Source organism: Symphodus melops (assembly GCF_947650265.1).
Source record: "Symphodus melops genome assembly, chromosome: 5".
NCBI lineage: Eukaryota > Metazoa > Chordata > Actinopteri > Labriformes > Labridae > Symphodus > Symphodus melops.
Window position 1 is genome coordinate 27,298,748 of NC_136695.1, and position 24,535 is coordinate 27,323,282.

General features: G+C 43.1%; 2 protein-coding genes across 2 annotated transcripts in view; both read right to left on the minus strand.

Annotated features, from left to right (window-relative positions):
- The window catches only part of sv2a (synaptic vesicle glycoprotein 2A), a 215,272-nt gene that overhangs the window by 109,642 nt on the left and 81,095 nt on the right, over positions 1-24,535 (minus strand). The gene's annotated exons all lie outside the window — the stretch shown is intronic.
- On the minus strand, positions 1,106-23,721 carry nr2f5 (nuclear receptor subfamily 2, group F, member 5). The gene is made up of 4 exons (XM_079343162.1): positions 22,573-23,721; positions 9,572-9,852; positions 7,760-8,006; positions 1,106-3,295 (listed from the first exon to the last, which is right to left on the minus strand). Exons 1-4 carry the CDS (start codon positions 22,937-22,939, stop codon positions 2,976-2,978), a joined length of 1,215 nt encoding a protein of 404 aa, XP_079199288.1. The 5' UTR covers positions 22,940-23,721; the 3' UTR covers positions 1,106-2,975.

Here is a 24,535-nt window from a genome sequence, read left to right on the forward strand (position 1 = left end):
GTGTGATCCTGACCTTTGAACCCATTTCAACATCCAACCACCACAGCAGCAACAAGCTACGCATCTGTCAGACCACCAACAAACAGACAACCACTCTTAACGTATTTTGGCTTACCATTTGCAGGTTTACTGTTTCCTGCCCACATGATCATCATTTACCAACACAAACAGTCCGGCTCAATCTGAAAGAGAACCAACGATTCAAATCCAGTAAAAGATTTAATCCAAAGGCATTACATCCAGAAAGATCCACAGATTCAGCTTTAAATATCCCACTGTATTTTCTGTAAGACTTTAGGGCTATGAATGAATGTTTAGGATTGGGGTACAACAAAATGGCTGCTGCACTCTGACCTTTCAATTGACACATCATTTGGCCAATTATGATCTTCCATTCAGTGTCCCCTCCCCCAGCCTATCATAGCCAATGAGAGCCCGAGTTGAAAGGAGGCGTTTACTCATATTCAAATGTATTGATACCACAGCCAATTACACACGACTGTGCCAATGACTGACGTGTCTCGTAGCCAATGAAATTTCAAAACATGGAGATGTGGCTCCAATCATCTATAGCGTCTATATTCTCATTAATTAAAAAAAAAAGTGAGACATACACTATGTGTTGTACTTAATTATAGATTAAAGTTATGCAGGCAGCAGCACAGATTAGCCAATAATTAATGTTCAAGAAAGAATGTGCGACTTTTTGATCCTGTAGATGTCGCCCTGGAGCGCCAGATTTAAACAAACGGCGGTTTGGCGAAACCTCCGTTCTCCTCCAGTGACACACCTCCAACCCCTCTCCACTCGCGTTTGTACAATAATTAAGCACAATTAGGTGCAAGCAGCTGAGAAAAGTGTCCTTTTGTTTGAGGTGATTGCCTGTATCCTGCATTGTTGTGTTGGCCGTCTCGTCCGTGTGAACATGATGTAAACACAGCTCCAACAACGATGCAGCTGCAGGACTCACACTTCTAGAGAGATGTTTACACAAGATATTATTGATTTCTGCTGTATTTATATCTAAGATGTTGTACATTCTTTATGTACTCACTAATTTGACCATATTTAGACGTATGACAGATAAGAAAAACAGGAAACTTACTGTGAACAACAGAATTTTATTTCATTTAATGGATAATCCATATTGCCAAACAAAAGAAGAGGGGATAAAAACAAACTTGTAGAAACTTTCTGTGAATTCACGTATCAACAGACAGATTTCTGAGGTCCCAGATGGCTTCACAATATCACTACATGATACAACTGAGCCATGTTGGAAATGTGAGACAGTCATCAAAACAAACCTGCTCCCACCAATGGGAAGCAAAAGAAAAATTCAAAATAGTCCTAATCTAAGTCACAGTCATAAGTCCAACTGGGATTATATTGTAACAATTGTAACATAGACTGAGGTTTCAGAGGTTAGTGATACTTTTCTCTACGGTATCGGTACGATAAGCTCGAATGACATGAGTCGAGGGGGATTTCCCTACGTGACATATCATCAGGAAGTGGAAAAGAACTCGCAGGAGGTCCAAAAAATGAAAGTGCTAAAGATGTAAGAACAGAAGAATGTCTGCTAATGCATAAAAATGATCCGTATGCTGGCTCCCTTTTCCATCATAAATCATCTTTTTCATCATCACGTGAGTTCATTTCCACTCCTTCAGGACATAATGCCTGTTATAACAGGTAACGAGAGATTATGGCACAGTCATAAGATAAATGCTCAGTGACAAAATCTTTGTTCTAAGGCAAGTACAGCTAATTTCGTAAAATGTGGCAGCCCCCCCCCCCCCCCCCCAACAAAAAAAATCCTTAATAATGACAATCATGACTTTATGACAAAATGAGGATTGTTGAGTCACTCCTGTGATGAAGTGGGACTTTCCGATGACAAAAAAGGGAACATCAATCCAATGGCATGAAGGTAGCAACAAGCTACCAGTGCTGTGATGGTACAGAAGTGAATAAGTGTAGGTCTGACTAGTTATCAATGCAAGTGCCTGTAAGCTTTTATTTGTACTCCTTCTCTCCCCCTGAGACCCCAAAAACAAGTATATAGCCCAATTTTAGACAAATCGTATTAAATCGTTATCACCAACACTCCCACAAATATATCCAAACAATTAGCATTTTTCAGCTTTGGCACAGTTTGCTGATAAGTGTAAATTTAGCAGGGTTTGAATTTTGACGCTTGTTCTGATATTGGCATGTCTGTCAGTCTGTCTCCCCACCCTTTGAACCTGAGCTTTTCCCACTGAACCCTAATACGCTATAGATGCCTATGAATCAATGATATACTGTACATATGGACACAATCATGAGTTTACTCTCCATATAAACAGTGCTAATACAAACACACACATTAAAACATGTCCTCTGTAAAAGTCCAAGACATTTTGGCATTTGTCTTTTTTTTTGTCTTAATGGCTTCTGGCTTTCTTTTCAAAAATTAGTGACTGAACATCAGGCCTTGTGCTCTTGGTTGTAGAGTCCCGCTGGCAAAGCCCTTGCTCAATATTTGCAATACTGTGATGCTTACACACAGCCACGGTGAAAGTAGGCATAGCACCAACAATAACGCTTTTTTTTTTTGTCTTTTGCGGCCTGTTTATATGAGGTTTGAGACTGACATCTGAAGAGAGTCCAACAGGCCTGCTGGTGAACTGCGCAATAACCCGTTCTACCAACCGGTCCAGCTCGTGCCACATCTTAAATGTAGACCTGCACCATCGGCTGAGGGACGGCAACAGGCCACCGAGTCTCTTCAGTGGCCGTGGGGACTGATTGGCTGCTAGTGTTTTTATGTTTTTTTTCGGGACAGCAACTGATTATGTCGTCAGTGGAATGGGGAGGAAGATGCTTCCTCTGAAAAAGTTAAACTTAGGAAATTGAAGGAAGTGAAGGGTGTATGGAAAGGATGCTCAGCCCGGATTTCTTCAGCATTTCTCTTTCTCCGTCTCTGCTGCTCAGGGCCCGTTCTCGTTGTAGTGGAGGGAAATGGGTCGCTCACGCTGCACAGTGGGCATGTAGGGCCAGTTGTAGCTTGATCCCGACAGAAGCATGTCGCGTAGTAGTGTCTCGATGGGCGTCTTGCCAACCAGGCGGACAAAAAACAGCTGCTCAATGACTGGGGAGGAGACGATGCGAAGGGATGGCAGGCGGAGGAGGAGACGGCCAAAGCGGTTCGGCTGGCTGGGGTACTGGTTCCTTACATATTCCTCCAGGGCACACTGGGACTTTTCTTGGATGCTCTCCACGTGGGCGACGTCTGAAAGACCCATAGCATCTAAAAGGAAGGAGAGAAGATAAAGATTCATCTTAATGGGCCCTGCAAGGAATGGCATCAAAAATATGAGCAAAAAAAAACTATTGATGAAACAATGGAGAATGAACATTTGAATCAATCAAGAAGTGTTTCAACAACAAATGTTACAATGTGCATAAAAGATGTATGAATCTTTCTGTTGGAGCTTGCAGAACATCACAGGCAGGATGTTGCATTCCTCTTCAACACACTGTATTAGTTTTGTGTTGTGGTTTTTGAAGAGGAATTTGAAATACTAAAAATCAATATTTCAGACTGAAATTGTGCGGCTGTATCTCAAGTCCTGAGCTCACATTGCACCTGATAACATCTAGTTAAAATATCATGTGGTTGTTTGGTACCAATACATGGAGAAGATGACACAGATGGGTAGCAAAAAATGTAAGATGAGCTGATTTGAATTCCTGAAGCCAGAAAAATTTTTGCTCAAATTTCAGGAAATCGAGTTTGTCACTGCAAAGCTACGCATCTGCTACACCCCTGTGGTCTGTGTTCACAGCACACTGCATCGCTCCCTTTTCCCAGCAGCTGGAGGTCATGTTCTGCCTCCCACACTTCCCCCCCCCTCCTGCCACCCCCACCCACCTGCCCTCCCACACCTTGGCAAGAGTCTCGCACCGCCGAGAGAGCGTGTAGCACAGCGCGGGGTACTTTTCGCACCCTCTGTGAGCACGGGGGATTTAGCAAAGGAGGTCAGAGATGTGTGAACTCAAAACAAAGAAACACTTTACCGTACTGTGCCACATACTGTACATTCAGGGGGAGGGCTCTCAGACTCTGCCCCCTGTGTGAACCTTCATTTAGAAGAAAGGCATTGATGAGGGCAATTTCTCCTCACGCCTGTTCTTTGAGGCTAAAAGCACTGGCCTGTAGGTTCTAACCTGTCACCTTGCCTTGAAGGTCCCCTTTGTCATCTCGCACTTTTATCTGTCCCCTGTGTAAACCCTGCCCTGCTGAGCTTCAGTCCTGCGCCGCAAAAAAAAAAAAAAATCATTTACTTCATATTTTTAATCGAGTGTGTCAACCCCTCCCCATCCTCGGCGGCCACTATTCTCATCATTCTAAGTGAATAATTGCTCCCGCTTCAGCTGCACTTCCCTCCACTCGGGGGGCAGATGGACGGCTTTTTTGTCGGGTCGCCATTTTGGGTCCTGCGTGACAAGGCAGTCAGTGCCTGGGATTAGTAAAGCTGTCTATGTGACTGAAACCACTTCGCGTGCCGAAGCGACAGCTCTGTGGGCGCCCTTCCACGCCTGTTCTTTTGTCTGATCCTTGGGCACACACCGGGTCAGTTAGGGTGAGGGGATCAGGGTGGCAGCACTGAGATGCCCGTCCTCTGATGCAGCATGATGGGACTGGGCTTCACAGAGAGAGTGGAGGGAGAGAACTCAGAGGGAGGTTAGAGATGATTGGTGATTGTCCAAGCTTGTTAGCTCATCCTACCAGGTCTGTTGGAGTCAGTTCTTTTTTTTTTAATCTATCTAGTGTGTGGGTGTGTACATGTCCGCCCCCATTAAATTCAAATTTTAATATCTACACGTTCCACTAACTGTATTGTCTTCTGTTGGCAAGGCTGGAGTTTTTGTGTGTGTGTACATGTGGGTACATCTGCCCGAATACAGAGAAGTCACATGGGATGCTCAGGGCTACAGGGGTTATGTAGGTCACGGCCACGGCTGTGGCAAATCCTACTTCTAACTGGAACCCCACCATACATAATTCAACTCCCGCGGTGGGGGCAGGGGTCTTGGGGCCTGGGCAAGGCTTGGGGTTGGGTTTGGGGAGCGTAGGGAGGAGGGGTGGATGACTGGTTTCAATAATAGATGGGATCATGAAGGAGAGATGGCTGATGAAAGCCAGGGAGAGAGAGGAGAGAGATGGATCCACAGCCACACACATTCAAGAATGAGAGTCGCTAGGTGCACGTCGAGTGAATCTGACAAGCCGTGCGAGGGAAAGAAGAGGGAAACGCAATGAAAAAACAAGGACAAGAGACATCTCAGTGTTGGCTTCTTCACAATCCGTTTCCCCTTGGGTCACAAAGCATGATCTCTAAGTGAAGTATCCCACAAGTGACAGTATTTTGGCTGGCAATGGAGCCTAGTGACTGTTGAGATAAACCTCAATGGGGTTCGGATGAAAGCAGTATCAAAACAATGCCTATCTCATGGGTTTTCCAAGATGTAAAACAGTTACTTTTGGATTTATTTTGTCTGCAGTCAGTGGAGAGAACGCTGCGAAAACAAGGTGAGGCTGTATAGGCTGAAGTCCCCCGTGCTTTTTAAAGACACAAACAGACAAATCATTGCAAGCATGAGGGCATTGTCTTCGTCCCAAAGAAAGAAAAGAGTGGCTTGAATCAGGTAAGGTTGAAAAATAACAATACAAATAAATGATTAAAGCATTAAATGTTCTTTGTAAGCAATTTTAAGTGATCTTTTTTTTTTTAAGAAAAAAATTATTAACAGGCTTAGGATGATTGTGTGTATCTAGATGACTATAGTATCCATCTTTGTTTAGAAGTACAGTTTGGCAAAGATCCACAAAAAACTACAAAAACTGCTTTAAGTAAGAGGTAAAAAAAAAAAAAAAAGATTTAAGAGAAGCTCGAGCTGCTCCACAAAGGATGAAATTGTAGCTACCCTTTACTGTATGAGAGAGCGATCATATTTCAGTCAAATTCATGGAGGGCAGAGACCATGACTGCCTGTAGCTTCAACATTTACATATGGAGCCAATGAGACATTATCTGCTGCACCGTTAGAGGTCACGTCTCGGTCAGGCTAAGTGGAGGTGAAAAGGTTGTGGGTTAAGTACAGTTGAAGCCTGCTTCATTTGTCTGTGAGATCAAACTGGATTCCAACTGAGCAGAAAGAAGAAAAAAAAATGTTTCATGGTGTTAAGACCTTCTGAGAAACTTTTCTTCTTGGTGGTTAAATCAGCCATGAAAAGGATTTTTTTTTTTTTTTTTCGTTGATGTGCAGCCATTTTTGTAACAGAAAAGAATGAATGCTTGCAAAAACTTATGCTTTCTTTCTCAGTAAGCTAATCCTGATAATTAGCTAGCTTTTTAGGCATTCATGTGCATCAATGCTAACAGCAGAGGTTGTCCTCTGAGGTCACGCTCAGGTTGGGAAGCTCAAATGCTTTTATAATGTCACATTTCTAGCATCTTATAAATCACTGCTTGTTTGACAAACAACTGAAAAGATACAGAAAAGAAACAGTTTAAAAGTATGATACTTTATAATAAAGGTTTAAATTCCCAACTATTACAATTGTAGCTTGTAAGTGGGTGATTGTTAGCATTGGCTAATGGTAGCGAAGGAGTTATGACATGCTGTTTGACCAATTTAAACACAATTTAAAGCTATTAAAGCTACCATTAATAACCAATGTATTCCCTGCTAACATTTCTGTTAGCTATTTTGCTATGTCCGTCAAGTATTTCTTTATTTTTTTTAATGCTATTATCGTTCTGCATTATGGATAAATTTGGAACGTTAATTTGGTGTGAAGCTTTCAATTATTGCATTTCAATTATTTTGTTTGTTCAAAGAAAATGAGGAATCATAAATATTTATCACAACTGTGGTCATGTTTTGGATGAACTGGATAACCCTGCGATTGGCCGTCTCTCTAATCTGTTTAAATGTGCTTTGATAGCCTGCGATTTAGTCGGCCAGTACACACGAATAAACCAATTACCACAGTGTTCCTTGGCCAACAGACGTCAGATCAGCTGCCTGTTAAGTCCTGCCTTTCTACCCGAGCAATAGTTAAGTTACTCACACGAGCTAGGTTATGTTTGTGTTGATGTCAGATAATCCTCCGTGAGGGGAAAGTTTCAAGTAATGGGACCATTAAAAACGTGTTTCAGTCCGCTGACGTAAGAATCAACCAAATTTAAATCTAAAAAACAACAACTTGTTTTGTTGGAGGAACTTGTTTAATCATACTAAGATTTGACAATAAAGTTTAAATTTAGTTTACTTTTAGCAAGCATTGTCTCTCCTAATAAGGATAGGTTTTCTTTGAGTAGGCTGTGTCAGGAACCATTTCTAATTGTGCATTATAATGATTTCTTACACCAAGGTCGTAACTTTTAACTTATCAAACATTCAGTCTGTCATTGTGTCGATCCACGAGTCTCTAGGAGTGAAATGTTCGACAGCCTCAGTGGAAGCTGGATAAGTTTGCTCGAGATGAAAGAACACAAACAGGGGTATGAACAGGCTTGCACCAAAAGAATAACCGATTATGCAATGGATTTTACATTATTGGGCCGTGAACTTGTAAAGCTGTTGAAACCTTTATTTTTCACTGCAAAAAGTTCAATCCTGTAACGGGCCCATGAAACCACTTCAATTTCACGCAGCCCTCCTGTCACTCTCCACAGTTTAATTGTGCTTCTGTGAAACTCACCGGAAGTAAAGAGCACGATGGACTTGAGGCAGGAATATTCTGCCGTGTCGACCTGCAGGGCTTTCAGTTTCTCCACCTGCTCCTGGAAGACGCGGATGTGGTCCATGAAGGCCACCACGCGCTCCGCCGACATGGGCGATGCGTGCAGGCCTGCTGCTGCCAGCAGAGGGGCCACATGGAGCGGCATGGAGCACTGTGCAGCATTGAGGACGAAGAGCTCGCTCCATGACATACGCAACAGCGCCACCTAGGACACAGATTAAAAAAACTGTTATTAATAGAAGACGCTCATTTGTTGCGTCAAGAAAAATTGAGGGGCGCAAATGAGGAGAAGTCCTCCAAGTGGACGACCAGGGTTTGAATCCAGCCTGTGGCTCCATTACAGCATTTCATTCCCCACTCGCTCTCTCTCTCCTGTTTCCTACTCTATCCACCGTCCAATCAAATAAATGCACAAAGCCTCGAAGCAAAAACATCAATCCATCGTACAATGCATCTGTACGTTTTTAAAATCTCCTGGCATGTTTCAGAATCATTCAGCAGCACTTATAGATGCCGATTTTCAACCCTTTTCACACCTAGCAAAAGAGTAATTCAATAACACTGTGGAGTTACAATAATACAATGATTAAAACTACTTTGGAGCTCAAACATTTCACTTTTATTTTTCCCCTTCAGCAGTTTAAATTTATTTTTCAATCTGTAGTGAGTTCCTTTTCCCTTATGCAGTATCGTAACTTTCGGAAGTACCGGAAGTAACTTATTTTCTTTCAAAATAAAATCAGGGAATTTATCCAAACAGGAAGTAAAGCAAAATAAAACCAGTTTAAACCAGTACAAAATAAACAGAAACAGTTGTTTGACAGCCACTTAACTTATTTTAAATTGGAATGATTTTGTCTGTCCTGGTTAATCTTTTTTAAACACTTTAAGATTGAGCTGTTGAGTTACAAGCACTCGTTTTATAACTTCTTGATAGTTTAGTCAATAAAAGACTCAAATGGAACAATCATACAGGTTTAGTCTACATGTTGACATGACCTTAATGATATATTAATGATACGCTGTAACTATAGCATGACATATTTGTGATCACTTTGTCTCCTCAAGGTGCAGGTGAATATTTATAGGTCAGGCGATGACTCCGTGCCAAGACTTTACAGCTGGTATAAATCTACATATGCAGGATTGCTGTCAGGTCTATTCATATTTAATGTCATGACGGCCTGTTTCTGCCTACAGTGAGATGAACAGAGGATGAAATATTAGAACAAAGCTGCTCGGTGATCAAACTTTGTGATGTTAGTTTTCTTTATTTTGAATTAATCTGTACAGAAGAAATGATTTGTGCTAACGACATATCTTTAAAGGGCTCCCATTTTAAATTGAGTGACCAAATGTGGCAAACCTCAAACCTTAATAATCAATGAATACATTTATTCATTTACTTTCAGAATAAATCACTTCATGGACTTCATTATTCTCGTGTCCAGATGCTTAGCTACTGGCGGTATTTAGTTAGCCTTGCTTAGCATAACGACTGGCAACAGGGGGGAAAAGCTAGCCTGGCACTTTTACTGACAAGGCTAAGTACACCAATGTTTCAAAATCACGCCATCACCACAACACCTAAAAGTTACAACGCCAGGCCAGGAATTGTCCTCCCTGTAACTTCACAATAACTTCATGCTAAGCTACGCTCAGCGATTGTGACTAAACTCCTGGCGAGGACGTGTGAAAGCATATAATCTAACTTTTCTTTCAAAGATGGATATTTCAGCGATATGTTTAGAATCAACGTTGCCGCCTCACCTGATCCATGAGCTGCAGATCGGGGAAGAAAGGGATGTTTTTTGCCCACTCAACAGCGCTGAAGAGCAGCCTGGCCGCCAGCTCGCAGATGTTCTCGATGCCCATCAGGTTGTTTCCCTGCATGCACTGCGCCCCGTAACGAGACGTGGGGTACGGCTCAGCACGGAGCAACAGAGAGATGAAACCGGACAGGTAAGGTTGGCCGTTGTACGGGTCTGTGCCGTTGGTCAGGTACTGTCCTGGGCTGCTCTGAGAGTTTGACGTGCGTCCTCGTTGAACAGCTGATGAAAAACAGAACAGAATAAAGATGAATCTCAACTCCAAAACTCATAGTTATGTAACATTTTAAAGGGTTTCTGTTCCTTGTGCGTGTTTCTTAATCTCAATCCAGCTGATACTTTTAGGCAGGAGATAAACACCTACTGTCAGGCTGTTGTGATACTTTTAGGATTTAGGAGGATTTGGACAGAGCTGAACCTGGTCTACATCCAAAAGATGTACGTTAAGTGAACAAGTGACAAAAAAAGCCTCCTGCAGAAAAAGCCGAAGGGAGAAGAGACAAATGTAGAGAAGAAAGAGTGAAATTGGGCATGTCAAATCTGCCAGTTGGGGTGGGCTTTGCAGAATGGGGTCAAAGGGGGCGAAAAGTGTGGAGGGAACATTTCTCTGACTCTTAAATATGTCAGCGCTCGTCTTTTCCGAGGAGCGGTGGAAAGTGGCCGGGCCAAGGCCATTCTGCACTGCTGTTGTGCATCAATGAGTAATGACAAGCAGCAGCTGGTAAAGATATAACACTTCTTCACACCTACATATGTTATGCACACACCACACATGAATACGTACGTTACATCTTACCCCTCCCTCTCTCTCCCTCTGCTGGCAAATGGCTCAGCCTGAGGCGAAAAGGGCACGCAGAGGCCAAGCTCTCGCACACATACACAAAAATACCCCCCCCCCCCTCCCATGGAGCAATGATGATGCGGCGAGTGCTCAAAGGCCCATTTGGAAAACACCTGTTCAGCCATCCCCGCTGTCTGACTAATAACTCCATCTACTGTTACACAGAGAGAGAGAGAGAGAAAGAGGGAGGGGGTGAGAGAGAGAGAGAGGGGGCAAGGGAGAGGCAATGAAAATGCAAAGGGGCCACGTGTGCGGGGAAAAAATGAGGTAAAAGGGTGAAATGGCGAGATAAGGTGGGGAAGTAAAGAGTGAGAGGTGATAAGTTGAAAAAAGGGAGATTGAGGGCACAGAGAGGAAGAGGAGGAGGAGGAGGAGGAGGGGTACAGAGTTCAATACATTTGAATGCGGCCTGAGATGGGCTCTTCAGATAGAAAGCGGTGGTTTACATAAAGAGACAGGTGGAGGCAGGAGGGGCGGAGGAAAGGAGGGCGAGAGAGGGAGAGGGGCTCGGAAAAATGCTTTTAAACTCTGCATCACCTGTCACCTCACACACAGCAGCTGTGTCAATTGAACGCAGCATGACACGTCTGAAAAACGAGAGGTCAAATCACTCAAGAGCGTGATAAAAATGCCTTTAATTCTAGCCTGTCCTCTGAGCAGAAAAAAAAACACCTCTGCACAAAAGGTGTTGACCTCAAAGTACTTCTTTTTTTCTCCGTGAACTTGTGTCAACCCGCATCCCCCGTAAAAGAATGCGCTCTCCTTCGACAAACAGCGTGGCCTACGCCGAGGTGTTGCATGTCACAAAGACGCCGTTGCACAACGGGACATTCCTCGTCACTCGCACTCCAGAAGGTCTCGTGTTGCTTTGCAAAGGACGGCTGTCAGATTAGCCACGCGCGTCTGTCTCCGCAGGATTTCATAAGACTAAGAAAATAAAACACTGCTTTGGAGCAGCGGGGGTGAAGATAGTCCTTTAAGAGCACTGGAACACTTCAATTTATACCAGGAGTACCTGGTCAAACATGTTTTGAGTCACCCTGAGGTGCTTGAGTGTGAAGAAAAAAAGACCAGAGGCTGTATTATGCGGTGCTGCTGCTGTCAGTCAGATAAGTTATTGGAATAAAGGTTGGCGGAAAACTCAACAAAACTGACAAGAAAAGGTCTGTTTGACTTATTGCCCTTTAAATCTATTTTAAGGAGAGATTATTTCAATGTGCCTTACAAGACCATCTCAAGCCCTTTTTAGAAAAACAGATCGAGCAGTGTGACGAAGCTTCAGTGAAGGTTTGGTCCTTTTTGAAGGGTTGAAAGAAAATTTAAGGATAAGACAATTTAATTTTTCATTCAATCATTTTGAAGCATTTTTGTTGTGTTTGTTGAAATTGTTTGTTCGTCACAGTACTCTGCTGCACAGCGGCTGTGGCTCAGTGGTAGAGTCGGCTGTCTCTCAACTGGAAGGTCAGAGGTTCGATCCCCCGGCTCTTGCAGTCACACTTAACCCTGAGCTGCACCGACTGCTTCGCGGCGGCGTATAAATGTGTTTGAATGGTTAGCTAACACTGATGTACACTTCACACAGCAGCCTCTGCCATCAGTGTAGGTGTGACGTGCTGCACACTTTGAAAAACGATGTACAAGCTATTTTAAAGGCACACAGTATCATGGTTGTAATATGTTTCTTCAGTTAATTAATTCACCAAAATTCAGATTTAGTCTCTCACAAGCTAAAATTAGCGACCTGGTCCAAAACAATGGCAGAGATTAAGAAGTACAGGTAGCAATGCCACAGATGCACTTTGCTCCTTTCTGCACACCGTATCAGTCGTCTCAGTGAGGTCACACATGGGTCCCCGTAGACACTAAACATGACGGATGCCATATTGGAAATGCTGAGCCTAACTTTCCGTTAATCTAGTCGAAGGCGGTGGATTTAAGTCGGGCCGTATTTAGACTCATGACGAACAGCTACAACGTGTACTCCTGTGAAATCAGGCAGCCCCTTGATAAGCGTCAGGATAATCAAAACAGACGTTTTTTACCAATTCTTCTAGGATCATTATCTATAAGGTTATTATAATAAACACTTGATAAAGGTCAACGACCCCTCAAGAGCATGTGATGTTTTAGAAAGAAGAACTTCTTTGCGGACCTTGTCCCCCTGCAACATTAGATGGTGTCGTGCTACAGTCACAGTTCGGCTTCCTGCTTGGGAATTTTGTCCATTAAATGTGAGCATATGTCGTTTTCAGGCCACTTTGAGGGATTCTGCGGTTTTCCTCAGGAGGGCAGACTCGTCCCTGACTGTCCATATCTAAGTCAGAACACTGCTGTAACCCAAAACTGTCACTCTGCCGTGGCTTGTTAATGTCTTTAACCTAAAAAAGCTATTCTTCAGGGGTGAACAGTCAGCTTTCTGCCGAGGCTTTTTTAAAGGAAGAAAAGTCAAAGACATTCCCGTCCTTGCGACCTGATTGGACCCTTGTGTTTTCTATGCTTCCCATACATGAATTCACAGTTTTTAATCTGCTCTCATATTGATCAGCAGTTAATCCTTCAGATGGAGAATCTACTTGATCCACTTGACTTTTCAAAAGCCTCATTGTGAGGGTCACTCATGGCTGAGAGGCACAGCACTCAAGTTCTTCAGACGCACACACATCACTCTCTGTTTTTCCTCGCCTACAGCTGGATGACGAGACAGAGGAGCGCGGGGGGGGGGGGGGGGAGAGAGAGAACATGGCGATTGTGGAAAGGTCCAAAGGAATAAATAAAGAAAAGTACAGACATTTGTAGAGACAGAGAGATGTCGTATCGTGAGACAGAGGAGAGCGGTGAGAGAGCGGGAGAGACAGAAATGACATTAGAGAGAGACAGATGCCTGAGGATAAGGAAAAGGGAAACCAGGGTGGGTCAGAGAGAATAAAGGGGGGATGGGAGTCCAATTTGGGAGTCTGCCATAAGCTGATTCCTGCATTTTAATTGCACCATGGCTGAGCTTAATGTGATTGACTTTGCTCGTCATCATCAGAGAGGAAAAAAAAAAAAAAGAAACTGCTTGGAAACTTAACCATACACAAAGTTATTCTTCTTGACAGACTAATTCATTCTGACAAAAAAAAAAAGAAATGAGGCACTAAAAAAAGCTGCCTACGAATCCCTAAAACCCAAAACAAAACAGCCTGCCGTGTAGGTAGGTCATGAAACGAGGACAGGGGAAGGAGGCAGAGGAGGAAAGAGCATGCAAACAGAGGCACCATGGGACATTTCAGCTGCGACTTTTAAAATGCCGCTTCAGCAAATGGCAGCTGGCAGAGTGCACAGTTCGCTGCCTTGCTGCCCTGGATTAGCCTCTGGGTCAGACTGTTAGTGGAATTACAGCAGCTAAATACAATTAAGGCCTATCAACATTTGGACTTAAAGGTCACCGTGCCGGGGCAACACAGAGGCATTAAAGATTTGGCTCAGTCGAACAGTTGCGTTTAATAAGTAGCTTTTCCATTTCAAAAGCTTTCCATTTGCGATCACAAAATAAACATGTCACCCTGTCTGAACCCAAGTCAGTATGAGTGTGTGTGTGTGTGTGTGTGCGTGTGGGTGCATGTGTACAAAAGAGGTTTATCACATCAGACAATTCTGCCATCAACTAAATATCTGAACACATGGTTTTAAAGTAAAAAAAATATGGATGGAAAAAGAGAGACGTGTGTGTGTGAGAGAGAATGTGTGTGTATGAGAGTGTGTATGTGTGTGCCTGTGTGTGTGTGTGAGTGTGCATAGGTGTGATCCAGATCAGAGGGCAGCGTGTGATGTGACACCGAGGTCCCTGTGGCTCTCCTGGTTTTTATTTTGGCCCTGACCGTTGACCTGCAGGTCAGCGCTCTGCAGCAGGGAGAGGGGCAGATAGCAGCAGATAGGAGCTAATGTGTAAACCAGGCAGGAGAGAGTGTGGAGATAAAAGAGAGAGAGAGACAAAGAGTGTGATGTTTGACAGAAAAGCGTTTGGGTCATTATCGCTTTAACACCAGATAGCAACCATTATGCTAACTTGTGTTTCTGGAATGTTCTCACCCATTGATCTTGTTTCATGTTCTTTTAGCCTTAATTCCAAACAAGCAGTGTGCTTGTTAGCTTAGCAGGCTGAAATGAATAAACAATAGTTACGGTACATAAACCTAAACTAGCTCATGGGAAATGTTACAGAAACGAACATGGTGAACTATGGAGATTTTTTGCGTAGGCCCCAAATATATATTCTAATTTCAAGAACCGTTTTCCATTCATTTGGACACTTAAAAAAAAAAAATTAGAAGAAGTGAAATGAAGCATGAATATAGTTGTTTACGCTCCGTCTTTGATGTTTTTAGAGACGTGTGTGTGAACAGACCTGCACACTTAAAGACCCCCCCCCCCCCCCCCGCAGCCAAGCGTCGAACATGAAGGAGCCGAGGTATGCAGCCAACGTGACAGACACAACAGAACCAGAGCGCAGAAGAACCGGAGGCACAGCAGGAGCGGGCGGGAGAGCCGTGACACAGACAGAGAGAGACAGAGACATGGAGGGCAGACGAGCTTTGCGTGAGGAACTTTGCAAGCTCTGCTGCGTGGACGCAGTGCTGCCTCAGTCTCTCTCTCGCTCAGACTTTGATGAGGCAGTTCCTGCATTAATTAGTAAACTAAATTCAGCCGGCACTCAGCGACTCTGATTCACGCTATCCTTATTTACACTTACACAGCCCCTCTTCCCTTCGTGCTTCACTCTCAACACAGTGGAGCACATCGGGACAAAGTGAGTTTCTGTGAGTTTAGACATTTATGTATCAACCTTTCCAGACATGTTAAACACGTTTAGTGCATCATTTTCATCAAACAGAAAATATTGATTAGGACTCGATTAATGCTGAACAGATACTTCCTTTAGCTGCCAAATATTTTGACATTAAAACAGGAAACACACTTAAAGGGCCAGTTCAAACAAAAACACATATTCCCACTTATCCCTCATGGTGTGTAGTCATGCATATATTTCAGGTTTTAGGAATATGAGATATACGAGAGAGAGAGAGAGAGAGAGAGAGAGAGAGAGACTTCTGCTGCAAGGCCAACTCCAGATAATTTTCTTTAGCTTCATTTCAAGCTCTAACAGATGATTTTTTTTTTAATGTTAGATGACTGAATCTGTGCAACATTCATGCAGACTGAACATGAACATTTGTAAAATATATCATTCTACACAAGAGCCCAACACAGACCATCCCTTTTTTTTCTCCTCTTCAAACCATTCCTCAAAAATGTTACCTCAAAGATCTTCAATTCAATGAACGTCTTGTGCAGAATGATTCAACATTATGAGGTTGTTTCACTAATAAACTCCTCGGCAAAATAAGTGTGCCTGCAATTTGACAGAAAAAAATTAAAAAAATACTAACTCTACTAACTTGTCTTTGGTCTGCCACAGGAGGCAGAAGAAGTAAACAAAATAATCCAGTTTCGACTTAGTTGCAGGTAAAAAGGTAACTTTACCCAAACTTACAGACTGAACCTGGATGCCTTAAAAGTTAGAAAAAAGTAAAAATCCCCCCCCAGTAAAAACCCAAATCCAAAGACATAATGCTCTTTGGATGTTAGTTTAGTGATGTCCAAACGCAAACCTGCAATTACAGCTCATCGCCATAGGTGCCGCCAAAGAGCACACTTCTTTGAACCTACGGCTTTGTGCATAACTTTTTGTATTTTATCTCTGTGTTGGCGGATCTAGTTGGTTGCTCAGAGACGTTGTCGTCTATTTGAGCCACGTTGCAGCACGCTGCTAGAGGCTTTCTTTTGCATCTTTATTTGACCGTGTTTAGAGATGTATGGAGATACATAAGGGACATAAAAGCTATTTACTTGCATGCGGTTTGCACACAAACTTCATGTCAGCCCTGCACGAATTAGTTCCCCAGCTGGGCCACCTCATTCATAAAAGTCTGGATCCGCCCCTGTGTGTGTGGCTGGACACTGCAAGGTGTGAATCTGGGAAACATGTTAATGAGGGAACATGCGTGAAAATCATCTTTGCTAGTATAAAGGGAGAGAATCTACAGTCTGACAGGTTTTTATCTGTGGCTATAAAACTGTTGATCACAAACAGGAGCAAACAAATAAAAAGTCGGTTGCAGCTGTTATTGACGCACCGTGACATCTTTTCCTCCTATTTCTCCAACGACTGTTGTTCCTGCTGCTGCGCTCCCACCCAGAGTGCACCGATAAGATCATCGTCTGTCTGCCTAAAATATAAATGTGCTCAGATTCCCTGCAGTACTGTGTCAGTGAGTGCATTTCAGAGCGAAGAAGAAGAAGAAGAAGCCTTGTTGGGAGGTTAAATGGTCTTCACTGAGAATGTGTCTCCTCCTCTCAAGCGAATGTGTTTTTAAAAGTGACCTGAGTGACATGCAGAACCAGGTTGAGCTAATTAAGTGAAAAGCAAAACAATCCAGAGTCACTCAGTGATTGACTAATATATGTGAGACTTCCTGATGTGAAGGGAAAGAGGGAACCTTTAGGGAAGAAGGTATTTTATTTCAACATGAAGCCTCCTCACCCACACGTCCAAAGCTTTTAAAAACAGCCTCAATCATCCACACACACACACACACACGGGCTGTTATGTAATAATGAAGTTAGCCTTTGAGATAGCATCACGTAATCCAGCGTATCACTTTAATGGACGCCGGGCTTGACTGGACTGAAGGATGCATCAATGGGAGCCATTTTCCTCTGAGAGGCCTCTGATAATGACCGAGCCTGAGAGCGTGCTGACAGGGGTTAAGTATTAGAATTTGTCAATAGCTAAATTACGGGGATAAGTGAAGGTTTTCAGAGCCAAAGCAGGTCAGACAGTCGTGTTTTTTTGCTGTTAAACTGCCCACTGTGGAGTATGGATTAGTCCATGCACGCTGTCTGTTCGACTTCAGTGCAGCAGTGGAGTGTTTACTCGCTGCAGAGGCCCCCCCGGCCGGCTCGTACGTTTGGACTTTGACTCCAGCCTGTCTGTTATTAATGTTTTAGTTTTGGTTGACCTATATCTTCTGCTGCTGTTGGGCTTTTTGTGGGTCAGAGGAGGCACTGCGGTACATGCGTGTTGAGTGTTAGAGATTCCTGTGCTACAAGCGGATGTTTAGATCACCACTACACTTCCCAAACTACACTGCCTGTTTTACTTTTCACCCCATGTAAAGTGTTCACATGTTGTCATGCTGCATCTGCATATTCAAATGGGTTGTATTGAGCTTATATGTCAGGGAATAACACAAAGTAGTGCATAACTTTAAAGTGGAAGCTGGGGTATGACATGGTTTGAATCTGAGCAGGACTGTAGCAGCAGTAAAATTATCAGCATTTCATAAATCTGTATTTTCTGTTGTTATTTTTGCTCCCGTCCGTCTCCCCCTCCCTTCAAAAACTTGAATCTTAACAACTTTTTAGAAGTCAAAAATATCTCAATACAGAAATTAGGAGTCAAAATCATCTGACAAGTTCAAATAAACGAATAAGCTAATAAATCTGTCAATAGGACAAGAACCGTACTGACAGTAAATCTTAATTCAGGGCAATTAATTCAATTTTGTAAACATTGTAACGTGGCTTATTTTAAGTGTGTTGAAATATTTTTGAGTATGCATTTGATCAGATTCGAGGTTTTTGCAGTTTGTGTGTCTCTGGCACTTTCACTCCTCCAGTCAGGCCGACGTCTGAACACCAATAACTCTGATCTTGCTCGAGGCTTTCTTCCTATAAAAGCACGTTTTTTTTCCTCCAGCAGCTGTGGCCTGCAGGTGCTTGCTCATTAGTGAATACATTCTTTTTCAGATTATTCATAAGATAAAGAGAAGGATATGCTCTTTTTGTAAAGTGCTGTGAGCTAACTCCTGTTGAACTATTTATAGAGGAAACTAAATTTTCAATATGCCTTGATATTTTTCTTTTTGGATAGACAGATACCTTTTTTGATTAAGAATACGTTATACCCATCACAAGAAGGAAAAATAATTCACATGCTTTTGAGTGCTTTGCTTTAAAAGCCTGAACTCAGATCAGGTTCAACAAACTGTCTGCAGGTGAAAGTGTATTCAACAAATGTCTTCGTCTATACAGCTATTTATATACAGGATTATTTCAGAGGGAATCGAATGGTATGAATACTGCTACAAGGCACTGTACAGGTGTTCTTACAGCTGTCCAGATGTTCGATTCTGACGACAGGCTAAACCGACAGGATGGTGTTGCGTTTGCGTGCCTATATTAGCACAGTAAACCTCGTCACGTGTATTTGTGTCCTCGCTGCAGTCAGAATCTCGTCCTCGTGGGCTGCTTCAAAATTAAAACATTCACTCCAGTTCAAAGGATCTGTCAGGCTGATTCTCTTTGCCTCCCTGCTTCCTATTCAGCCCCACGAACACCGCTCCGACAGAGAAACAAGCCGAGGTTGTGTGCGTGTTTTGTGTGTGTGTGTGTGTGTGTGGGGGAGACAATGAGACTAACACTGCCAAGGGTTTTTAGAAAGGTCTGACTCCCACTGAGGCCGGCACAGAAATGTTTACTGTCACGATGCGCTGAAAGGTGCTCAGGATAAAAGTCTCCAACAAATGATATGATGTCGTATGCAGCAGTCTGCAGAAAGAGGTCAAACGTCCCCTTTGGGGGGGGGGGGGGGGGGGGGGGGGGGGGAGACACACACACACACACACACACACACACACTCACTTGAAAGCAGAAGAACTTCTGACTGTGACGCGGTCAGATCCTAAAAGTTTTAGCACGTCTTCTCAGGCTGATAAGTATTCATTTAGTCTTAACAGGGAAGTCATGGAGCGGTGTTACTGATATTACACGATGCAGAGAGAACAAAACTTTCTCTTTGGATTGGGAGGGGGCTCTGCTTTTCAAAAGAATCATCTTACAGTGTGCATATTATTTCATGAAAATCATTGAATGAAGCGCAGCTGTAAACGGGTGAGTCTTCCCCCTTGACTTGGTAGAACTGAGAGTTTTTGCAGACCTGCAGTTTGTTCCAGATATACGGAGCATCGAAACTGAACGCTGCTTCTCCATGTTTGGTTCGGACTCTGAGGACAGACAGCTGACCATGTGCAGCCCTAATACTTATTTTGTGGACAAAAGCAGTCATCCAATACTTATAGAAACAAGTTGTACTGTCGTTGTTCTAAATTATTACTTCGCTGAGTAATATAGTGCATTACTTTGACCTACATGTCAGAGTACATTTCAAAGAAAGTAAAAACGCCCATAAATAATTCAGAATTTTCTTAACGCTTGTTGCTCAAACAGAATTTCCACTTGTGAATCATACGCTTTTTTTTCGCAAGGTATCTTTGAAACTAATCTTCTGAGTACCAAATGCATATTTTACCTGGATTATTATTAATGGAAATGAAAATTGCATCTTGTTGACTACCTCACCTGAACTCAGCTAAATAATGCAAAAAGACCATGACTAATGTACGACCTCCGGTGGGCCGAGTGCTCTCTCTGTCAATCCCGCTTTACAGTTGACAAACTCGATCTTTTCATTTTTAGGATGCAGCCGTGCTTAATCTACTGTACATGTTACAGTTAACGAATGACGCAGGATGTGTATGAACAATACGTTCATGAATATTTATGTTTACACAAATATTCAAGGATTCCGTTGCTGTGATTTCTGATGGCTGAAAAGCTGAGTGACTTCATTTCAATCTAAGACACCATTGTGAGGAGTTTTTTCTGTACCTGTGTTTTCCCCCAAATCATCCTGAGTGGACAAATAATCACTTATAAACAGAAGTCAGGCGACAAAGAGGATTCTAAGGACACCGTTTAATCCCAGTGACCTCGAATGCACCAGCAGATGAGCTCAGCCAATGTTAGTTGACCTGCTCCACATTTAAGCCTTTTGCTCACAACTATAAGCCAGCACTGCAAAAAAAATAAGCATTTTAAGAAGTCAACAGGGGGGAAAGGCTTATTTTCTTTGGAAACATTTGGCATGACTCACAGTGTTTTCAATGTTTTCATTTTGTTTGTGGGGCATCCTTCCCTGTTTTTCAACACAATGCCAGAATATTTAGGGAAATTGCTTGAACTAAATGTTTTTTTTTGCAAAACAGACAATTGTTAGCCTCTTTTAAAATGATGAAGAGATTGCAAGACTATTCAAGGTGCCTGTTTTTTGCACAGCAGCATAATGTTATCTTATTTAAATAGCAAGGCAAATTGCTGTTCATGGAGTTCTTTAGGCTCATGAACCATGTGCTGCCTTTAATGCTAGAAGGTCACCACTGCAAGAAAACATTTATCTGCCACAAAACATCCGCTAAAAGAAGCGAATGCATTGAACATCTACCTTTAAAAAAGGCCTGTATTTTTCATGCAAATGTAATGACTAAATTGTTCAAACTATGCGGGGAAAATTGCACTTTTCATCCATTTAGGATGTCAAACGTGTAAGTTTTACAAGTTAATGTCGTTACGAGAATAACTGAATTTGTAGTTGCTGCAGTAAAGATGCTGCGGCTCGTCAGGCGATCTCCTCGTGTTCATTCGGCCAGAAAGAAAACGACCGTGTGCTGAGGCTCGGGGGCATTTTACATGAGGTAAGACTGTGTGTACAGAGTGCGCGCGCACGCACGCACACACAGACGTTCACAGCCAGAGAGGAAAAGCAGTGCACCATCGCGGGAACACTTTGAGGGATCATCTCCTCTGAGCTCCGAGGAGGAGGACGCGCGTATTTCCACCGTCTGCGTGTTTATATTCAGTCTCAGAGAACAAAGGGCAGCGGGGTCGTTGTGTTGTGGAGATTCACTCCCGTGTCCTTCGACAACCTCTGCCTAAGTGTCCTTGAGCAAGATTACTCACTCTCCGGGATGCTGCTACACAGCTGCCCCTGCTCTGTCCGCTGAGAGGGAAATACAAGAGGCGAAGTGTGACATCTTTATCTCAGAGGTTTTTTGAGGGGAACTGAGGTCAGGAGAGGAAGAAAAGCACTCTTTAGCACGAACAAGACAAACTCCTCTTTCTACTGATAGAGCGTAAAGTAAGTTCATTGAATTTGTCAAAGGCATTATACAGACCTGACTGCCTTTTTTTTTTTTTTTTTTTTTTTTTAAATATGTCTACAAAAAATCAGGAGGTTTCTAAATAATGTATTGATATCTGGAGTTGCTCCAAAATGCACACGTAAAAAAAATAATTCTTGCCAACGCAGATGCTCAAAGAAAGAACTTTTGGCTCCATTTACTTCACATTTTAAATATGCACCATCTCATCCCTCCTGAATGGGACGTCGCCGCTGAATGGTAATTAATAAGGGGAAGCGCCCCTCTCCACCAACACGTTTGCACTGCTCCTCTTTAGCACTAACTGACCCGTTGTTAATCCAACACAATACAACAAATGTAGCGGCATCCTCTTATAGCGGCTCGGGGTGTCGGTGAGCAAACAGCGTAATTAAAACAGAAGGACAAAGGAGGGATTTCACAGGACACAGCGCAGCACAGTGAATGCGGTAGATTTGGTAAATGAATGTGGAATAAGCATTGTGGAGCCGCAGGTGGTGACTGATTATTTACCCATAACAACAGCGGCTGTGGAATAAACACTTAGAGCAACAGGCGTGAAAACTTGCGCTTTACGCACAAAATCTCTCACGAGCACTTTTGATTGGACATGTGAGAGGACAAATGACAAAAGTGTTTTGTGTTTAATGTGTCATTATCCTGAAGCCAGGAGTTGGTAAAAGTTGTTTGTAGATGCACTTAGTTCTTCAATTGTCTGGATTTTCTAACAAATTAGACGTTAAATGTTGACATCAAGATATTATTTGAATTAAACAATAAAATGAGTGAATCCACACCGGAAGCAAAGACATAAGCCAATGTGGAAACTTGTTTCACCCCAGTAAGAAGTTTTACGGCTGAGTCCCAGACTTAATGGCCTGCTAAGATTGATATTTAATTACATTACGCGCAAGTTTACGCACAGAATTACGCTTTGTAAACAAACATCTCAAACATAGACATCTCATGACTCACACATACATTGCATTGCTCTGGCCGTACCTTCTCTTCTCATGCCGACTTTGAGGCACTTCTTGAGTCGGCAGTACTGGCACTGGTTCCGGTGGTGCTGGTCGATGGGACAGTCCCGGTTCCCCCGGCAGGTGTAGGACAGGTTCCGCCTCACGGAGCGCTTGAAGAAGCTTTTGCATCCCTCGCAGGTGAACTGACCGTAATGCTTCCCGCTGGACTTGTCCCCGCACACCATGCAGTCCACGTTGGGGAGCTTATCCCCGGAAAGTGCATCGTTCCCCGGGGTGGAACCATTGGGGGTTCCCGGTGCCCCGCCGGGCTCCTGGCCGCAAATCTGGAGCTGAGAGCCCGGATCTGCAGAAATGTTCTCTGACCACTGGTTTACTACCATTGCCATGCTATCCCCAAACACTTTGGTCTTTGTTCAAATCACAGAAGCAGATAGAGAGTGATAAAGAACCGTCCTGACGTCTTGGGAGAAAAACACGGGGAAGGACGAAAAGGCGCTTCCCTCTTCCCCCAGAGGTCAAACTGAGTTACTTTTGCGGATTTATTGAAACCTTTTCTCTATAGTGGAGAGTTTTTGTTCTGAAAACATCTATCAAAGTTCACAGAGACAACAAGGTATGAACATGGTCGATGCTTGAGATCGTATCGTTCAACTCCCGATGTTCCTCACTGCGCAGCGATCCATAAACACGTTTGTCCTCAGGGTGAAACCTCTCTCAAAAGTCAGCCTAAAGAGTCCGTGTTTAGGCTGTAAAAATGTAAAATGTATCTTACTCTTCCTTCTCCAAGTCAAAATAAGACAAACCACACGGGGAAAAATCGCTGCTCAATGCAGCCTGTCTCCGCACAATTGTCGTTTTCGATTCACTTCAGATCAATTCTTCTAGACTGACACGCTTCATCTAATACTGACCACATTTCATGGGTTTCGTTGGGGTCCCAGAAAGCTCTTGGAGTGAGAGTAAAGCGCAGTCCCGAGGAGAAGTCAGTCCTGGTTGCTCTTATGCCGGCGCGCGTGAGAAAGGGTTTCGGATTTGCGTCAGCGTCGGGTGTTTATTTGACAAAAAAACAAAAACAGCCAAAATATCCTTAGAGAAAGAGATTTCACAGAGAGAGAAAACGCTTTGCCGCTCCACTGTCTCGCTTCTCCCTCCGACTGTCCGTCCTTCCTCTCAGAGTCAAAGCTACAATTTGGGGGAAAGTGTCACTCGCAGTTCTGCCTCGTATGGCCGCCCCCCCCCCCCCCGGTGGCGCTCCATGTAAGGTCATAACTGCCAAATAAGGTCAGAGCCCCGCCCCTCTGTGGGAGCGGTGAAAGGACAAGTGCTGGCTATGATTGGCCACAAAAGTCCGTTAAAAAGTAAGGAGCTCTCTGATTGGACAGTGGTCGGTTCAGGGTGAGTTTGACTGACAGGAGCGGTTGTTGTGATACGAGCGCTTTTAAGTGGACAACAGTGCAGCGTCCCGGTGCAAAATTAAAGTCTAATTTGTGCTTTCAGACAAAACAGAATTATCAGGGTATTCATGTGTTAAAATAAATCTATTTTACAAGTGAATAAAGCTCTGACAGTGAAGAGAAATGTTAAACAATTAGGTGAAGGCACGGAACGTGTTATTACTTTATGTGGATTGGGATCTTATGAGAATACATTTCAATGAAGAGAAGGAAAGGTATTTAAAGACCCCCGTCTCTCAGCAAAACTTTGATTTTTTTTTTCGTTTGATTACAAGTTGTGACCTTTCCTCGTCTAAAATCTGTCGATGTGTATTTTTAACATTTAGTGTCTGACCTTAAATCTCAGTTAAAGAAGTGGACATTAGGACACCAAACTAGACTGCACGCTGCTGATGTGAAATGTACAATAAACATACTTTAAATTAAAATAGGAGAGACCATGTTCCCAGTCCTTTCAACGCCATCAGTTTACAGCTTCTGGTTTTAGAAACGAGAGGAAATATAAGACATTTTTGTTTTAAGAGGTTT

Bases quoted from the DNA above. Each gene is read 5' to 3' on its own strand.
- nr2f5 (XM_079343162.1), bottom strand. From the start codon at position 22,939: ATGGCAATGGTAGTAAACCAGTGGTCAGAGAACATTTCTGCAGATCCG. The intron at 8,007-9,571 runs GTGAGGCGGCAA...TCTGTGTCCTAG, and splicing joins ATCTGCAGCTCATGGATCAG to GTGGCGCTGTTGCGTATGTC. The intron at 3,296-7,759 runs GTGAGTTTCACA...CCTTCCTTTTAG, and splicing joins CATCGTGCTCTTTACTTCCG to ATGCTATGGGTCTTTCAGAC.